The 20,782-nt window shown below is 46.1% G+C and overlaps 1 protein-coding gene across 3 annotated transcripts in view; it reads right to left on the bottom strand.

The window, feature by feature from the left end:
• Positions 1-20,782, bottom strand: part of LOC137309691 (uncharacterized) — a 414,121-nt gene that overhangs the window by 349,654 nt on the left and 43,685 nt on the right. For all 3 annotated transcript variants that reach the window (XM_067977758.1, XM_067977759.1, XM_067977760.1), the window contains exon 5: positions 5,667-5,769. In XM_067977758.1, coding sequence (XP_067833859.1) covers positions 5,667-5,769 — 103 coding nt within the window. The remainder of the gene's footprint in view (positions 1-5,666; positions 5,770-20,782) is intronic.

Raw genomic sequence — 20,782 nt, 5'->3', positions numbered from 1 at the left:
TCATGGCCTTGCAACCTCACCCGAGCTCTCCGTTCCTCTCACTCTGGCCTTTTATACATCCCCCCCATCACTGCACCATTGGCAGCCATGTCTTCAGCCCACACTCTGGAATTCCCTCCCCAAACCCCTCTGACTCTCCACCTTCCTCTCCTCTTTTAAAGGCACTCTTTAAAATCCACCTCTGAGTAAGCACTGGGTCACTCCTCTTACTATCTCCTTCTATGTTACAGATGCTATATACATGCAGGTTGTTGTTGATAATGAGCCTTGCACACAGTTGCTTCACAAACTCCAGCACACTTGGTCTTAGAAATTGGTTCGAGCCGGTAGAGATCAATCCCTGCAGGAGGGAGGGGAATCAAGACGGCGTTCAGAAGGGGGAGTTTGAGCGGTGTCCAGCAGCAGCTTGTGGTTTTAAGGTGCAGCTGGAAGGAGCACTCGTGCTCCTCCCAACTCCACATTCAGGTAAGTATTTTTTACAAGCTTACCTTTTTGGTGGCAGCCTGCAGTGGTCCCCCTTTAAGGACTGCTGGTTAGGCCGCATGTAGACCTGATTTTCCTGAATGTTGCCGGCCCAGCGTCGGCTGCATTCAGGAAGACCAATTTGGTAAAGGTGGCATCAAACAGGCGTTAAGCCCCTTATTTGCATATGCCTGTTTCAGGTGTGGACCCTGGACGCCCCTTTTGATGCCCATACCAATATGGTGGGCGGCGCACTCCCAGCTCAGAATGAGCGCGTGCATGCCGCCCGCCATATTGGATGTTTTGGTGCCCATTTTACAGGCATAAAATGGGTGCAGTGTCATTGAATTTCCAGACCTGGTGCCTCCCAGCCATACTGCTCTCAGCAGATCACATCAGTTGTGCAGTAGGTTTCTATGTATGATAATATGGGACCCTGACACCAAAGCATTTTGCTGCTTCAGAGGCTTTTCATTATATTTAAGTCTTTTTTTCAGTTATTTGGTTTATTTTTGCAGAGTTTTTATACAACCTGCTGCAATCATACTGTAATGAAGATCAACTTGTCAAAGTCACATCCCAACAGACTGCCTGCACACTCTAGTGATTTTAGTAGGTAAGTACAGCCTCCGTTCACATCCCTGTGGGACTTTGAACAGGAACTTGGCTATATTTTGTCGAGTGTGCTCAATCTTAATTGCTGAATTTTCACTAACTTTCATTGTACAGTTTTGCTCAGATAAAGAAAAGAAATAAAAATGAAATACAAAACCCAAAGCCAGTCAGATATTAGCTTCTGGGATAAAATATTCTACATTCATGGATTTCAGATTTGATTCTAACACTGTGAACAGTTTAATTTATGTTTCTAAGTGTCCATTTTTACCTACCATCGCAACTTTTTGCCAAAAGAAATCTAAATCAAAGTCATGTAAGGCAGTATTGTAATGTTAGCATCAGCCTTCCTATAATATATGTCTAGCAATGGTTTATAAATCTTAGCAATCTGCAGTCGGACCATTTTATGTTAGATTACAAATTCAGCAAACTGGACCAGCAACAATGCACAGTAAACCCATCTCTGAGTCTCATCTTCCCCCTGTCTTTCTCCCGTTTCTTCTCCAGCTCTCTTTCTCGCTAAAGAACACAATGTTAAAAGAAAGAGGTAAAGGTGGGTTATACTTGCCTATAAACTCTACGACCTGGGTTCAAATCCAGTCCAGACTGATGGAATGAAAGTTTCTACTGTCTGCAGGCTGTTAGGGTGGAATATGAAGTCAGTCTGGACAGGCACAATCCAGTTCCTAGTAGGGACAAGCTCAGCCAATGAAACTGGTTCTAAATTGGCAACCTGGCTCAGAACAGGACACAGGGTGGTTGGGATGGAAAATGAGAAAATATCACACTGGTCCAGCAGAGGATGGATGCTCTTTTTGAGGTTGGGTCTGAGGCATTGGGCTTGATTCACTTGCCGCTGGTAGGTCAGCAGCAGAGCAGGATTAACGCCCATCCATATGACTCCCACCACTACAACGTCCTGCTGAGGCCTTCATTTCCTCTGCTGGGTAGTTTTGGAGCAGCAATACTATTTTTGATATGTTTACCACCAGTGAAGCAATTTAAGGTGGCACAGGTCTTTCTGGACAGCAGCAGTGGCCAAATGTCTGAAACAACAGCAAGTCTTGGGGGTGTCACCAGCTGGCAGAGCCCCCAGATTCTCAGATACATCCATGGGCATCTTTTTGGCAGAAGTGAGGGTCAGAAGAGCAAGAGAGTTTGGCACAGAGGGCAGGAAGCCCCATGAGAGGATGGTGCAGGGAGGTGACAGAGCCAGTCAATGCAACCTCCACCACCCCAAGAACTGCCACACAGTGCGTGAAGAGGTTCAATGACCTCAAAAGGGTAGCTAAGGTAATTCTAGACGTTGGTGCCAATACACATCTACCACTCATATTGCTTTCACCCACCTTTTTACCTATCATTATCTTTCTCAGTACCGGGATGTCATTAATGCAATAAAAATACTCAAGTACCATCTTAACTAACAACCACACTGGCAACTCATATAGCTAGTCTTCGAGGACACTTCATTTAAAAGGACAAGTGCACCTTCACCTCTCATCATCATGGCATGCATATAGGGCAAGTGTCTATGTCATTCACGTGCTTTTAACATTCTCTTCTCTCCCTGCAAAACAAAAGCTGGCCCATAGCCACTGCATGAGACATACATGCAACTGAGGAGGGAGCACCATCACTCAAAACTTTGAGTCCGCAGAAAGAGGAGGCCTTAGACATCATAGGCTGTGGGAGAAGTGTGGTAGCAACAGAAGATTGGTAAAAGTGGGCATGGCTCAGGATACAGTCTCAGCTTCATGTGCTTTCTGAAAGTATTGCAATGCCCTTACACTCGGGAATTATTTCTGTGTGCACTGCCACACAAGCTCTTCTGTGTTTCACATTATGGGGGTACCTTGCAAGAAGAGCCAGCCATTCAAATGACCACCCAGGCACATACAGGCCCACCACTCCAACTTCGTCATGGCATCTTAACTGCGCAAACACAAGCACTAGCCCAGATTCACCAAGTCAGGAGGAAATAGCTAGTGAGTCAGAAGGGTTGTCACTGAGTGAGGTACTGACCCACTAGTAAGAATGAGGACCTGGAAGTAGAAGAAAGGGATCGTGCTATTCCTCTAGGGAGGAGGAAGGAGTGATCACCCTTGGCTGAGAAGCCTAAACACCCAGATCTCAGAGACACAGTCTTCAAAGAAGCTATGATTAAGGAGTATTGGTCTCATGTGGAGGCAATGGAGATGGTTTCCATGCATATGGTTGAGATGATGGACAAGTTGGACGAGTGTACTACCTGCATCTACAACACATTGCAGGAAGTTTCTCATGACCTGCCTCTAAGGCTCTAGGGGAACTTTCCCAACCACCGACCATTCGACTTCATCTCACTCAGGGAGCACCTCATACGAGTAGTGGGTTAGGAGCTCGAGCAAGTGTACAAATTGGTTATGCCCGTTTTCGGGCACATAATCAAGGAGTGCATGCCCCAACTGGGAGGCCCAAGGCTCACCTGAAATTGGGCCTTGGTCCTCATTTGCTGGCGCCTGACTCCACATGCAGCTTGCCCATTTTGCCCACACGAATGTCGAGCCTCTTATCTATCCAGCAATGGCAAAGGTAGACGGGGGGGGCGGCGGGGGGGGGTGATCATGAATACTGTGAAGTCAGGAGAGCAATTCCGCTCTTCCTGGCTCTCCAGAGATGATTCAGCTGCCGCTAAAGAATCCTGAGCAGAGCAGGCCCAATGCCCATCCTACTTATCACAGACCAATTTCTGTAAGGGGGCCCAAAACAGTCATTAGGCCCCTCACTAACATATGTAATGGATCCTTGGGGTGAAGGACATTGGTCCACAAAATGGGCCCTGTTGCATCCATTTTATGCACCTAAAACGTGCACAACGAGGTCCAATTTCTATCCTATAGTGTTGAGAAGTAGTTGTAGACACGGCGATAGGAATTTTTGGCACTTTTTTGAGAGTGCTATTCTGTTATATAAGCCCAGCTAGTGGACACAGAGTTAGAACCATAGAACCATAGAAAAGATACAGCACAGAAGGGGGCCATTCGGCCCATTGAGTCTGCGCCGGTTTGAAGAATAGCCAGGTGCACATTCTAATCCCACCTTCTAGCACCCGTATCCCTGCAGTTTACAGCACTTTAGGTGCAGGTCCAGGTACTTTTTAAAAGAGTTGAGGGCCCCTCCTCTACCACCAATTCGGGCAGTGAATTCCATACACCCACCACCCTCTGGGTAAAGAAGTTTTTGCTCATGTCCTCTCTAATCCTTCTGCCAATCAGCTTAAATCTACATCCTCTAGTTCTTGAACTCTCCGCTAAGGGAAACAGATACTTCCTGTCTACTCTATCTAGGCCCCTCATAATTTTGTACACCTCAATCAAGTCTCCCCTCAGCCTCCTCTGCCTTAAGGAAAACAACCCCAGCCTATCCAATTTCTCCTCGTAGCTGCAATTTTCAAGCCCTGGCAACATTCTTGTAAATCTTCTCTGCACTCTCTCCGGAGCAATTATGTTCTTCCTGTAATGTTCTGAGATAATTTCTGTCTATGCTTTCAAATTTTTGGGGTTTTAAATGATGGCAAGGGAAATGTAGACGACTGTCTTATGAAGGTACTTGCAGAAATCTTTGACTTGCGGTACTTTGTGAAGGTGTGGGGGGAGAACAGGCAGCTTGAGTTTCAAGCTATCGATGGCACTCATAAGTGTAAATGATTGCATGCTCAGATCATCAGGTTTCCATTTTCTAATCGGCTTCCAATGGCCTACAGAAGAGGAGGGCAGTAGAGGAGAGTACAAATGAAACCTGGAAGTTCATTTAGCATTGCTCACTCTAGTCCAGATTCATCGTAAAAGCACCTTCACTGTTCTATACCTGAAAAGGACTGCTTGATGATGGAACTACGCTAATTAGGACCTACTGGCTTGATGGGATTTAAGATGCTTATACTTTGAACATTATAAAACATGCTTAATGGAAGTGGCATCATCAAGTATGGCATAATTTGACATTAATGGTGCTAAAGTTGGCCTCTTCTGGGGAGAGAAAGCCACTATTCCTTCCTTCCTACTGCTCATGTGTAGAAGTCAGGTGGGATCAGGAACAGGCTTAGCTGTCATGCCCTCCACCGTCCAAAAGTCTGCTGACGCTCAAGGACTGACTTACATGTGTAAAATGGCCACTTTCACAAGACACTGGTGGTTGCCGGCACCCTGTGGAGACTTACCTCAACAACAGTCAGCATCTTCAGAAGAGGGGGGAAGAAAACCAACTGTGCAAGAAAATTCACCTTAACCAAAAACCCTCAAAAGTCACTTTTTTATTTGGAGGCAGATAGTGTTTGTATGATATTTTCAAGGTTTTGAACTAAACAGTCATGGGAAACCAGCATTATTTTACACAAAAAGAAAAACTCAAATGACTACTGACAGCCACAGTCATAATCGTGTAGTTCAGATGTGGCATGAGAGTATGGGCCCTCTTTCTTGTCATTGAATGCACTTGCTGTACAAGTCTAAGTTCTACAGTTAGTATGAATTGTAACACCATTACAGATGTCAGAGTAGATAAATCAAATTCTCTGCTTCACACTCAAAATCACTTGACCTTACCTTGAGGGCTCTCATTAAGGTGTGTTGGTCTATTGTCAATCCATTCTGGTACAGCTGCTCATAGGTGGAAAAGGCAATCCTCACATTGCGGATCTCATTGAAACTAAAGAACAATTGATAAAAAAATATATAGATTACTTACATGGTAACAACAACAACAACACATTTTGGTATATCAGACTTTCATTTACTGTACAATTGGTTTATAAAAAGTTGGTGAATAACAGTGGTAAGAATAGATAATAAATATTTTGAAAAGCACAGAATAAAAAATATCCATCTACAGTTATAAGTGATTCTTGATCAGAATTTCAATATAAAAAGAAGCAGTGGCAGCATGGATATGAAATTGGCCAAGTGACAGAAAACAGAGAGTAGTGGTGAACAGTTGTTTTTCAGACTGGAGGAAAGTATACAGTGGTGTTCCCCAGGGATCAGTACTAGGACCATTGCTTTTCTTGATATATATTAATGATTTGGGCAAGGGTGTACAGGGCTCAATTTCCACATTTGCAGATAACACAAAACTTGAAAGTGTAGTGAACAGTGAGGAGGATAGTGATAGACTTCAAGAGGACATAGACAGGCTGGTGGAATGGGCGGACACGTGGCAGATCAAATTTAACGCAGAGGTAAGAAGAATGAGAGGCAATATAAACTAAAGGGTACAATTCTAAAGGGGGTGCAGGAACAGAGAGATCTGGGGGTATATGTGCACAAATCACTGAAGATGGCAGGACAGGTTGAGAAAGCGGTTAAAAAAGCATACTGGATCCTGAGCTTTATAAATAGAGGCATAGAGTACAAAAGTAAGAAAGTTATGATGAACCTTTATAAAACACTGATTCGGCCACAACTGGAGAACTGTGTCCAGTTCTGGGCACCACACTTTAGGAAGGATGTGAAGGCCTTAGAGAGGGTGCAGAAAAGATTTACTAGAATGGTTGCAGGGATGAGGGACTTCAGTTAGGTAGATAGACTGGAGAAGCTGGGGTTGTTCTCCTTAGAGCAGAGAAGGTTGAGGGGAGATTTGATAGAGGTGTTCAAAATCATGAAGGATCTAGACAGAGTAGATGGAGAGAACCTTCTCCCATTGGCAGAAGGGTCGAGAACCAGAGGACACAGATTTAAGGTCATTAGCAAAAGAACCAAAGGCAACATAAGGAAATACTTTTTTACGCAGCGAGTGGTTATAATCTGGAATGCACTGCCCGAGGGGGTGGTGGAGGCGGATTCAATCATGGCTTCAATCGGGAATTGGATAAGTACTTGAAAGAAAAACATTTGCATGGCTATGGGGAAAGGGGGAGTGGGACTAGCAGGATTGCTCTTGCAGAGAGCTGGCACAGGCTCGACGGGCCAAATGGCCCCCTTCTGTGCTGCAACCATTCTATGGTTCTGTAATAAAAAAACTGACCAATTTGCTTTTTAACCATGCATGCTAGAGCTGAATCTGAATTAAAAAGGACTTTACTATATTGACGACCAATATTATATTAAGTATTTAGTTTGAAGGACGATGAACATGTACCAGACTGACAAATATCCCTGGACAATCAACATAGGCATTACGCTTTTAAGTCTTATCCACATCCTCAACCCGCACCAGGCCATACTGGTCGGGAGGCAGCCATTTGCAGCAAGATTGAAAGAGATACCTGATTTCAGCTAAAATGTTGCAAAGTTTTGAGAGACATCTTGTTAAATTAGTGGGTTTTTTTGCCAATTAGATGATGTTAAAGTGCTTATTGTGGCTGTACAACCTCCTGAACTCTAAAGAGGCTTCTGGCAATGCATCTTTTCAGCAATGGGCATCTTCTGGCAATTCCACACTGGCTAGAGGGAGAGAAATAGCAGCAACAGAGCAAACAGAGCTGCAGCAAGAAGATGACCACATTATAGGAGGCATGCTCGCTGGAATCCTTACCATCCCAACGGTACAATATACCTGCACTTATTTGTGGAGCAGTGCATAAGGAGGCTAAGTGTCTCTAGGCAGGTTGTTAGAGTTGTGTCGGCTCCGGCAACAAGACCTAATACCAAATGTCACAGCTAGCACCACAAGGTTGTTGTAGTCAAGGTCACTGCCACCCTGAACCTCTGCCTCTAGCTCCTTCCAGGCTGCCACCGAGAGATCACTAACATCAGTCAGGACACGGCACTGGGATTCGCACAGATTGCAGGCTACCCCAAGTTCAAGGTGTCATTGATTGCTGAACATCACCCTGCCGGCTTCTTCTATAGATAAGCCCACTGCTTCCATGATTCGCAAGGGTTTCCACTCTATTAATGTGCAATTGGTGTCTGATCAGCCGCGCATCATGCAGGTCTGTGCCCACTTTCCAGGCAGCTGCTATGACTCTTTACCCTTGCATAGCAAGCAAAAGGCCGGCTGCTTGGGGACAAGGGCTATCCCCTGCACACCTGGCTCATGACTTCTCTCAGCCAAACTGTGCTACGATCAGATCCATGGTTCAACTACAGCCTTCACCAAGCATACCACTGGTGTCCTTGAGAAACATTTTCACTGCCTGTACAGGTCTGGTGGCTTCCTGCAATAAAGCCCATAAAGAGGGTCCTGTATGATAGCGGTTTGCTGTGTGCTGCGTAACTTTGCTCGGCAGCAGGGACAAAACATGGAGCCACCATTGGACGAGGACCTTCAGCATGATGAGGGAGATGACACTGATCATAGAGGATGGCGAAGGAGAGGGAGGGGCTCCAACTCCTGCCTGCAGCCAGAGGTCTTCAACAGCAGCTCACTGGAGATCACTTCAGCTGAACAATCCCTGCTCCCCTCCATTAACAGTCATTTCCAACATTACATTCGCTCCACAGATGCTGACTAATCTGCTAAATGTTTCAAGCCTTTTCTGCTTCGGTTGAAAAGCATTTGTGATGTGCATTGCTGTTGTGTTTCGCCTTTGTCATTCTGCAAGCGTAACATTATTGGGAAATGTAGCGTCTGATTGAAGGATTTCCCACCTGCTGCCTTAGGTCCCACAATACATCAGTAGATAAGAATTTTTAGGAATAAGAACAGGCAATTAGAAGAAGCCTTTTTCAGAGATCAACCCCACCATCTTCTCATCATTTCTCTCAACCCCTTTTATCTCCAGAAACACATGTAAGAGGAAATTTTACATAACCGTACCCCGCAGGGAGTCTCACCACCAGGAATCCGGACTTGCGCTTTCCATGATTATTTGTCATAAACATGAACCTAAATTCTTGATATGTGTTCCTGACAGTCCAGGCTCCCTCCCCAGGACCACAATTTCAAAAAATCAGCTTTCTAATTGTCTCAAGTCCATGCATACAGCTTGCTTCAATGAACTTCCCTGGTAATTTAGTCTACACTTCATTACTATTTGAGTGAAAAGGGTCCACCTGACTTCCCTTCTTATCTCTAATTTCTTAATTTTTAATCTCTGTCTCCTAGGATTTGAGTCCTGAAATACTAGGGAACAATTTGCTTTGATCAATTTTTTCAACTCCTTTCAAAACTTCAGAGTCTCCAACATACCAATCAGAGAATCACAGAACCATAGAAAGTTACGGCACAGAAGGAGGCCATTCGACCCATCCAGGGAGAACAGCAAAGACAGGAGAGAGCACAAGCTGAAAGAAGAGGGAAGAGGGGGGCACTGCGCAGGACATACTCACATTGGATCTTTAGGGAGCACTTCTTGTACCATGTCTCAGGCATCTTCCCTTCACCAAGCAGGCAGTCACCGAGCTACGTCAGCTGCTGCAGCCACAACTCAATTCTCAAACCAGGGTATGGACAGCACTGCCTGTGGCTATGAAGGTCACCTTGGCCCTTAACTTTTAAGCAACAGGCTCCTTTCAAGCTGCAGCAGGTGACATCAGTGACATCTCACAGTTTGCAGTAAGTCCACCATTGCATCAGGGAGGTCATCGAGGCTCTCTACACCAGGAACAACACCAATACCTCTTTCCACATGGACAGGGCAAAGCAGGACGAGATAGCACTACATTTTGCCTGCATTGCGGGCTTCCCTAGGGTGCAAGGTGCCAGAGACTGCACCCATAACATCATACAATCATAGAATGATACAGCACAGAAGGAGACCATTCAACCCATCGTGCCTGTGCCAGCTCTTTGAAAGAGCTATCCAATTAATCCCATTCCCCTGCTCTTTCCCTGTAGCAATGCAAATTTTTCCCCTTCAAGTATTTATCCAATTCGCTTTTGAAAGTTATTATTGAATCTGCTTCCACCACCCTATCAGGCAGTGAATTCCAGATCATATCAACTCGCTGCATAAAAAAAAATTCCTTATCTCCCCTTTGGTTCTTTTGCTATTTACCTTAAATCTATGTCCACTGGTTACCAACCCTCCTCCCATTGGAAATAGTTTCTTCTTATTTACTCTATCAAAACCTTTCATGATTTTCAACACCTCTATTAAATGTCCCCTTAACTTTCTCTGCTCCAAGGAGAACAACCCCAGCTTCTCCAATCTCTCCATGTAGCTGAAGTCCCGCAATCCCTGGTAACATTCTATTAAATCTCCTCTGCACCCTCTCTAAGGCCTTGACATCCTTGCTAAAGTGTGGTGCCCAGAATTGGACACAATACTCCAGCTGGGGCCTAACCAGTAACTTATAAAGGTTCAGCATAACTTCCTTGCTTTTGTACTCCAAGTTTCTGTTTATAAAGCCAAGGATACCGCCTTTACTCCAAACAGGCCGTCAAGTCACAGGCTGGCTACTGGGTAACAGGGCCTATCCCCTTCAGACTTGACTCATAATTCCTGTCAGGAACCCGGGCACAGCTGCAGAGGTGGCCTAGAACGAGTGCTATCCTGCCACCAGAAACGTCATCGAGTGGACAGTTGGCGTGCTCAACCTACAAATCCGCTGCCTGGACCGATCAGGAGGAGCATTTATTGCCCATCCCGAATTGCTGTTAGGTTGGGAGTTCCAGGATTTTGACCCAGCGACGATGAAGGAACGGCGATATATTTCTAAGTCAAGATGGTGTGTGACTTGGAGGGAAACATGCAGGTGGTGTTGTTCCCATGTGCCTGCTGCTCTTGTCCTTCTAGGTGGTAGAGGTCGCGGGTTTGGAAGGTGCTGTCGAAGAAGCCTTGGCGAGTTGCTGCAGTGCATCCTGTAGATGGTACACACTGCAGCCACAGTGCGCCGGTGGTGAAGGAAAAGAATGTTTAGGGTGGTGGGTAGGGTGCCAATCAAGCAGGCTGCTTTGTCCTGGATGGTGTCGAGCTTCTTGAGTGTTGTTGGAGCTGCACTCATCCAGGCAAGTGGAGAGTATTCCATCACACTCCTGACTTGTGCCTTGTAGATGGTGGAAAGCCTTTGGGGAGTCAGGAGGTGAGACACTCGCCTTGCAGTCTCCAGACTCTTTGCCTTGGAGGAGAGCCATCTCCAGACCATTCTTGAGAGAGATACTCCAAGATGCGCTGTTTAGCCCTCTTGCAGGCACCAAATGCAAGGCTTTAATCCACCATCACAGAAGCCAGGCTTCAGCCAATTCAATTCACTCAACGTGATATTAAGAAACGGCTGAATGCACTGGATACAGCAAAGGCTACGGGCCCCGATAACATCCCGGCTGTAATGCTGAAGACTTGTGCTCCAGAACTAGCCGCGCCTCTAGCTGAGCTGTTCCAGTACAGCTACAACACTGGCATCTACCAGACAATGTGGAAAATTGCCCAGGTATGTCCTATCCACAAAAAGCAGGACAAATCCACTCAGCACTTCTGTCTGAAGATGGTTGCAAACGCTTCAGCCTTGTCTTTCGCACTCACGTGTTGGCTCTGCCATCATTGAGGATGGGGATGTTCACGGAGCCTCCTTCTCCCATTAGTTGTTTAACTGTCCACCACCATTCACCAAAACACCAACAATCCCGCAATCCGTATCACCATCATGCTTTCTACAGTCCCTACCACTTATAGCTGGCGTGCTCGTGTTAATGTGATTCAGGTGCTATATGAGGTGGATGGTAAAACTGAATCATTGCTGCTGATTATTACAATGACAACACTGTAGTAGCTGGAGGGAGGCAATGAGGACAGGGCATGTTTTGGGAAGCAGGGAGGCTACAAAAGAAAATTGGTGCCTACAAGAGGACTAAACAGCACATCTTGTAATATCTCTCTCAAAAATGGTCTGGAGACGGCTCTCCTCCGAGGCAAAGTGTCTGGAGACTGCAAGGCTTTAATCCACCAAACGATGTATGTGGTGTCATAAGCAGTATGATGTCATCCAAAACCTTTTATGGGATGATTTTTAAGACTCGTGGTCCAAGTATGTTAGTAGGTATACCACGTAATACGACAAGTGTGATCTGGCCGCTACCCAAAATAGCTGGCGAGCTTAATGTGTTGTAAGCTGCACCTTTATAATTGACTTCAGTGGAAATGGCAAGTGGTAGGGCCATTTGCCCGATATAGACAGCTGCCCGTGATAAGTGTGGACTGTGTAAATAGTGGGGATGGAGGACCACCATCTGATTGTCTTCCTTCGTTCCAGCCTTATGGGTCTTGCCCTCACTTCACTACAAATATAAACAGCAACACCAAATCCAGAACAAAAAACAAATCTATCCAACAACTCAATTCCAGTTATATCTAAAAGTTAACAGAAATAATCAAGAAACACCCTTCTGTACTCCTTTCCCTATCCTGGTGCTCCTACAAGGTGTTTCCCGAGTGGCTACAGCTTGAGGTGGAAACTGCTGAGCTTCCATTGAGAATACTTCAGCTGGCCATGGTGGATGACCTTGAGTTGCTCTGAGCCTTAAAGGCCCGGCTGCATTTGCAGCATCTCAGCCTGGGCCGGGGCAGTCTGGCCCATCTGGCAGTGTGGCACTAACAAGGGCACTGGTGGGATGGGTGGTGCTGGAGCAGGCATGCTGCCATCCTGCAATGGCTTCTCTTCCCACTCCCACACTGTTACCTTTGGAGGCCCCCATAGCCTTTGTTGTATCCAGTGCACTCAGCCGTTTCTTGATATCACATGGAGTGAATCGAATTGGCTGAAGACTGGCTTCTGTGATGGTGGGGATATCGGGAGGAGGCCGAGATGGATCATCCACTCAGCACTTCTGGTTGAAGATGATTGCAAACACTTCAGCCTTGTCTTTTGCACTCATATGTTGGCTCTGCCATTATTGAGGATAGGGATGTTCACGGAGCCTCCTCCTCCTGTTAGTTGCTTAACTGTCCACCACCATTCACCAATACACCAACAATCCCGCAATCTGTATCACCATCATGCTTTCTACAGTCCCCACCATTTATAGCTGGCCCTCTCCTGTTTCTCATCGACATGCTGCCCCTCGGCACGTCATCCGAAAACACATCAGGTTCCACATGTACGCTGACGACACCCAGCTCTACCTCACCACCACCTCTCTCAACCCCTCTACTGCCTCTGTGTTGTCAGGCTGCTTGTCCGACATCCAGTACTAGATGAATAGAAATTTCCTCCGATTAAACATTGGGAAGACCAAAGCCATTGTCTTTGGCCCCCACCACAATCTCCATTCTCTAACCACCGATTCCATCCACCTCCCTGGCCACTGTCTCAGGCTGAAAGAGACTGTCAGGATTAAGGAGACAGAGAAGGGTGTGAAAGCTTGTGGCTGTTTACTGCTTCATAGGGATGTTGTGGTGACTGTGCAGATGTGCATCTATTAACCTCATAGCAGAAACCTTACCATCTGCCACGCCTACAGCAACTCCATAATCTGCTCTGCATAGGGGCGAGTTGCTTAATGTCAGGGCTGCCTCCTCCAATCGCCTCTCGCGGACATTATGCGCAAGTTTCTCCTGCCTCAAGAGTGAGTGAATTAGGTTGCCAATTGAGGGCTTGTGTCCCAAGTGGCATCAGACAGTTGATGTCAGAGATCTGGTGGTATCACCTTGTTAAAGTAGAAAATCAGTTTTATGGTTCTGTCAGGGGAGAAGGTGACACATATTGTAAGTTCCCAAGTTAATGCCCCCTAAAACTGAGTGTGGTGTGAAGGGCTAGTTGGGCACCTCTTAATTTTAGAGAGTGAAGAGTGTGCTGGTGCCCAGAGTGTCCAAGGAAGAAAAGGGAGAGCCGTCAGTGTGTTACCTTGCCTGGTCATTAAACTTTTGAGGCACTACACTGCAGTTCTGGGAATCTCAGAGTTAGTACTCAGTGCCACCTCCCTCCACACAGCACAACTGTTTTTTTTATAGTTTCCTAACATGGAGATCCAGCAGCATTTCTTCCTCTGCTCAATCTCTTCAAGGAGGGTTTGGAGGTCAGTCTCACTGAAATAATACGTTCTACTTTTATTCCTCGCTTCAATGCCCCTTGTCCTTTCTTCATCTCTGTGCCAGATTCTCCAGTGGAAGACATTCTTCAAAAGTGGGTTAAAATCACACGACTTATTGAGTGACAGTGACCTCACCGATCCTGGCACTTTTCATGCTTACCTGCTGCTCCTCAGCCTGCCAATAAAATCTTCATTAAAACTTGGCTTCACACATCTTGTGTGAAGCCAAATAAAGAAGCTAACTCATCAAATGCTGGATGCACACACGCCTTACAGACACTCATAGGTCTGTCGTGCCCCCTCACAGGAGAAAACAGCACAAAATACAAGGGAGGGGGAGAGTACCAGAGGTGGACTCCCACAGATCGTGGAGCTCGCAAATGCTGAACAGGAGGTCATGGAAACAAGCGGGATATCAGCCTCCCTGAGCATCTGAGATGGCGAGACTCGGACTTCGTTACTAAATGGTGACAGAATTAAACATCTCCAACCCACATCTCATACAAGACTAAGTCATGTCGACTTGAATTCAGCACCAAATGAAAGATGATCACGTCAATCATGTGAATTTCAACATTTGTACATTCCCGTGACTAATTCATATCGGTCTCTTCTCTCCTCCAGGGCCATCACGCGAAGAACAGCAGCCTGTGCCCCTTTGCAGATGAGGATTCCTCAGAGGAGCTGATTCCTTCTGAGGGTGCACTGTCACAGGACACATGCTTACCAGGCACCAGTACAGATAGGCACACTTTGGTGGGTCCTATTAGACAGTTATATGGGTTTTCACCTGGCGAGTCACAGTTCACAAGTAAGCACGAGCAGAGAGTGGTGGCAGGGACAGCTGTGGAGAGTCTGCATCAGAGGGTGCAGTACTCTCCAAGCTCTGCTCAGCTGGACACAGATGCTGAACCCCAGGGGTCAACAATAAAAAGGAGAATGATAGAGGGTCAGCAGCAAATATGCACGGTACTAGCAGTCCTGCCTGGCGCACTTTCCACAATAGCAGAGAGGATGGAAGAGTCCTGCTCAAACATTTATGGATTGATGTCACCGGCCATTGTGAGGATGTCTTCCATGGATAGAGTGGCTTCCTCTGTGGAACTTGAATCGCGGCAATCTAATCAGTCTCTGCAAGCCCCGACGTTGGCCCTGCAAACTATGAATGCCAACATTTCTGCTGTTTCAAACGGGATGACAAATACATTAGCCGTGGATTTACAAGGCGTCACTGATCTCCCCTCCCACTGGTTCAGTCTGCCACATCATAGGTGCAGGTGGAGCAGACTTCTGCACGACCCTCATGGGCTCCAACACCCAGAGGTCGTCGGCCGTGAGCATCTCAGAAATCAATGCAGGGATCAGAGCAGCATGCCTCCACATCTGCTGAAGCCACAGGGGTTGCATCATGTAGGAGTGGTAGGGAAAGGAAAAGAAAAAAGCTTTATAGTTCACCGAGGGTATGCAAATGGGTGTTTTTGAAAATGTGTTACTATTTTTAATTTATTAAGTCACATTAAATGTATTACTTTGCACCAGTTCCCTCTGTTGACCATTCTTGCATGGGGATTGCCAACTCGGGTTTTCATTTGCTTGGCGATAAATGTGAAGACATGAGTTGACGGAGACCAATTGGTGCATGTGCAATGGGTGGATGGTTGGTTACAGGACTGTTTGTGTAAATGGTGCGGAGGGGGGGCGAGGATGTAATAGTTACTTTCGTCCAGTGAGTGACTATCTGAACCTTCGAGCTATTATGGCATCCTTGGCATACCGAGCAACAATGTGAGCGGCTGGTCTGCCTTTGGATGCCCCATCTTCAACTTCCTCCTTCTCCTCGTCCTCCTCCTCCTCTCCATCAGAATCCTTATCAGATGAAGAGTGCTGAGCGGCTTGTTCCTCCTGTATATCTAGTCCTCACTACTGCCGAACGTAGCACACCACGATTATCCTAGAGACCTTCGCTGGTGAAGGGTGCCTCCAGCCCTGTTCAGGCACCTGAAGCGCATCTTGAGCATGCCAATTACATGCTCAATGACACATATGGTTGTCATATGGCTCGTGTTGTAGCACTTCTGATGTTCATTGGTGCGGTTCCTCAGGGGTGTTATCAGGTAGGTTTGAAGGGGGTATCCTTTGTCACCTAGCAACCACCCTTTAAGGCTGGTTCCAGGTCTGAACTGGTCAGGGATGTTGGACTGCCACAGTATGAAAGCATCATGGCAGCTCCCAGGGAATCTGGCGCAGACCTACGTGAACCTTTTCTTGTGTTTGCACACCAGCTGAACATTAATGCAGTGAAATTCCTTGCGATTAACAAATGCTCCTGATTGATCAGGTGGTGCTCGGATTGCCATGCGTGTGCAATCGATGGCACCCTGCACTTGTGGGAAGCCAGCCAGAGACGCGAATCTGAGTGCCCGCTCATTCCGATTATTGTCATCACAGGGGAAGTTTACATAACTCCCAGCCCTGGCAAACAACCCATCCGTCACCTGCCTTATGCATTTACGTGCAGCCAACTGAGAGACCCTCGATGTCTCTGGTAGCTCCCTGGAAGAAACCAGAGACAAAAACATTGAGGGTGGTGGTGACTTTCACAGCCACTGGTAATGAGTGGCCACCAGGTCCAGCAGGGAGCAGGTCTTCTTCTAGGAGGCTGCAGATGTCTGCGACCACCTGATGTGACAATCTCAGTCTCTGGAAGCACTGCTCTTCAGAGAGGTCAAAGAAGCTGGGCCTCTGTCTATAGACCCTATTAGGTGGGTAGTGCCTCCTGCGACCTCGACGCCTCTGTTGCTCCCCCCTCTGTTGCTCCCCTCTCTGTTGCTCCCTCCTGTTGCCCACCCTTGCTGATGCTGATGCTTCCTTGTCCAAAGTCCACTCAAAAGCAGCCATGGTACCACCCATCTTGATGTTCTCTGTGTGAACACCTTCAAACTGTACAAATAAGTCTCACATACATGTATTCTTCCCGAACCGTTTCCCAGAGGGAACTAACAAAGCAGCTGTGAGCACTGAACCTTTATTCATATCGGAACACCTGACCTTTAACCAGCCCGATAAAGTACCGCTCAATCTGGCCTGCTGTGTTTCCTGGACTCCTGGAATCCCGTGTAGCAGGCGATAATTCCAAATCGGGCTCAAAATCGCATGATTGGAGCTTCATTTAAATATGTTAATGATGCACCCGCCTCTCCAGAGCAGGATACTCGGACGCCCCTGATACCGCAGCCGTAAAAATGGAGTCGGTCGCGTGCAAGGCGGGCTAGGGTCGCGTTTCACGCACTTGTCGATTTAACCGACCCTCTCTCGCCCATCGTGAGGGGATCAATACTGAGCCTAATTACTCCCCCATTGCGGCCTCCAGATAATTTCTTTTATTCCGAATTCAGGTAAGAAAGAAATCTTCCTGAGATTGCTGCTGTAATTTGCAAATACAAAAGAACTTAGAGCTAAGTCTTGGCCTAAAGCACACATCAGCTCATGGTTTGCAATTACTTAGTAATTTAATAGCAGAAGTAGCAGTTTTTCAACTGTAAGGGCACTATTTATAGAGTCTCTGAGACATAATAGAGACTGGTAGCTTTTTGATGATCTACTAAGCGTCAAGCATCAATGAAGAAAAATTCTGAATCTAAAAGCAACCTGTAATTAACTGTGTTATGTAGCCAAAAAATCATTTTCTCTCAGTTATTTAACACCAGTTCTAAAGAAATCAAAACCTGGTGGGCAAGATTTTATTCTTTTATATGACATTTCCCTGTGTGATATTTTTTTTCATGTGCTCATCAAAGTGAGTGATATTAGTACTGGGAATGGAACACTTTCCACTTCAGGCACCCAGTGTCCGCATCTAGCGTTCCCAGGTTAAGTACAGCTCAGGTTAGAGGCAAAGCAAAGCTCCCTCTTTTAGCCTCAACAATGTGCTTCATCCCAAACTCAAAAGACTTCCACACCAGTGTCCGTTTCTATTTCCCACACTGCCCTATACTTTTTTTCTCCTCCCCTCATCCTTGTGTTGGAAAATGACTCATTGCACACCTCGTATTCTAACTCATTCTTTCCTGTCACCCAAAGTGTGTGGGGGTGACTTTTCCCACAGATTTTGTTTTCCTAGCAGGAAAATCAGGTTGAAGCCATTTCTGCCTGATTTCCACCACTAAAACGCTTCCCCCAAGTTCCCTTGCATTTTTTGGCCCTTCCTGCGATCCACTCACCAAGTCCTGAAGGACCTCACTAACATATATTATAATGACGACTAGTCGTACTACAGCTCCGAGTTTCCTGCTTTTGTACTTGAAATGCACGTGGTGTAACTTGGACTGATATGTGATAGGTGCAGCAGCTGCCAGGATCAGCTGATAAAGGTGGAAGTGAGGAGGTTTTAAATCTGAAGAGTTTGGACAATTTGAATGGCGAGTTTTGCAGCTGGGAAACTCTTGATCAGCCATTTTTTGCCACTCTGCCTACAGACACCTGGATTTGCTTCTCACTGCTTCCGACAGGGTCAGACTACCAAAAGCTGTTCAAACCCTACCCCCACCATTCCCTGCCCGCAATGAGAACTTCTCAGGAGCACCAAGTATGGCACTCCCTTTTATGCCATTAACAAAGTCATGGAGGAGGAGGAGCAGCAGCAGCACAGGATGGAGCAAAGGAAATTCATGGCAGCATTTAAAGAGCTTGCAGACCACCAGATATATAGAATAAACAGGCAGCACAGGTCATATGAGGATCTATCTTGAAGCATTCCATGCTGTCTCATACCAAGAAGCAAGAAGTGGAACATCTCATACAATTAGTGCCAGCAGCGATTAAAATGGCATCGACAGTATGTGGAAGGAAAGTTGCTATGCAGCTAAGTCTCATCCCACTATCTGACAACACAGTTAGCCGCAGAATTGCTTATATGATAGGAGGCATTGAGCAGCAGCTAGGCCAAGCAGTGAGGGAAAGCCCTTTTCTTGCATTAGAAATTGACAAGAGCACTGACTGCGCCAATGCAACACAAATGGTGGTTTTCGTTTGACACATCAGCTCATCTGAGATCAGAGGACTTTTTATTTTGTTGTTTTGCCCCAACGGGAACTACTGGCGAAGAGTTGTTCGACATTATGTGGCAGATAAAAAACATCGAGTGGAATTGTTGTGTCGAGATTTGCACCTGTTGACCTGAGGTCACCGGTTACGGTTACTGGCTTAGTACACAGAGGAGAAAAGTCAATTCTCTCTTAACTCTCAATTCACTTTATTCACGCCATTACATCATATACATATAGCTTATACTTCTGGTTAGATATAGGCATGCAGTTACATCAGGTTATACAGTCTTATGCCCAAACTAAGATCTAAACGCACACCCACTAGGTTTCTCTGACACTCCGAGTGGTCACAGAACATAAAGGATAATACCCGAAAAGTAGAGCTGACGCTGGCCAGGCGTTCCGTTCTCTCTCTCTTTCGATGTCGTCTCTACGTCCCTGACGTAGGGTCTTCCACTTCTGCGATGGTTGGTCTCTGGAGTCTTCGCTCTGCCTCCACGCCTCAGATCCTTCATTCTTATTCCCAATCTTATCTCTTCAGGCGGTGCTGTCTCTCTATTTTGTTGGTTTATGCTTTCTCGCTTTTGCCTGGGTCTTCTCCTCATTGGCTCTGTCCCAAGGACTTGGGTAGCATTACCTCATTACTCCTTTCCTAAATAAGGACTTGTGTCTTATCACATTTCCTTTGTCTTTCACAAAACTTGGTTAATTCAAACCGGTTCCAGGCAGTTGAGGCCAGTAACTGAAACACACCGATGGGACAAAAGCCATGACTGGCCACGATAGCGGACTTGCTGGTGGGGTGAATGCTGTTGCACCACGTTGTGTATGGCTCCGCTGTTGTATACACAGAGTGGCACTAGCCACAAAAGCGATGCCAAAAGAACTGTCAGTTGTACTAACTGCTGCGGTCAAGATTGTGAACCATGTAAAAGCTCAACCACTGAACTCGCGCCTCTTCTCAGTGCCAAATAAAGAGATGGGATTGTTGCACCGGCAACTTCTGCTTCATACTGTCTTGTGGTAAAGTTCTGGTAAAAATCTGCAAACTCGGGGTGGGGGTGGGGGGGGGTCGGTTGCTGCATGTTTGCGATCGACCCTGAATCACCGCTTCACCATTATTTCCATGACCAGCGTATTCAGGATTTCCTGGGCAATTTGGCTGACATATTTGATAAGCTCTTTCTTTGCAAGGTAAGATCTGTAATGTTTTCATCATGTATGAGAAAATACAGACCTTTGCCAAAAACCTTTTGCTATGGAGTAGCTATGTGCTGCAAGACAATGTAACCATGTTCCCACTGTTGTCTTATCTCATCATGGACTGTGAAATGTCGATCCAACAAGTTAAAGACGTGATTCTGGAACATTTGTCTCAGCTTTGCACAAAATTCAGCAAATATTTCCCTGAAAGAGAGGCAAATCAATAACAGGATTTTGCATGGGTTTGAAATTTGTTTTCAGAGAACTTCGTAGCAAAGGCCAAGTTTTGTTTGAGTCTAAAAGAGAATTTGATTGATGTTGCTGGTGACTCTGGTTTGAGAAATCATTTTAAAGCCGCTTGATTAGTTCTAGCTCTCAATTCAAAAAGAGTTCCCTGAGTGGTTCATGCAGCTGGTGAAATACTTGTCCACTTTGCCTCAACGTAACTGTGAGAAGTGGAATTTTCTTCACTTACTTACTTTAAAAACAAGTATAGAAGTTGCCTGAACGTGGAGACTGATTGGCAGTTGAAACTCTCCGAAATCAAACCAGGGTTCCACAAA

This window comes from Heptranchias perlo, unplaced genomic scaffold, assembly GCF_035084215.1.
Source record: "Heptranchias perlo isolate sHepPer1 unplaced genomic scaffold, sHepPer1.hap1 HAP1_SCAFFOLD_177, whole genome shotgun sequence".
Classification (NCBI taxonomy): domain Eukaryota; kingdom Metazoa; phylum Chordata; class Chondrichthyes; order Hexanchiformes; family Hexanchidae; genus Heptranchias; species Heptranchias perlo.
Note: the sequence above shows the minus strand (reverse complement) of the source record. Positions and strands in the feature narration are given on the sequence as shown.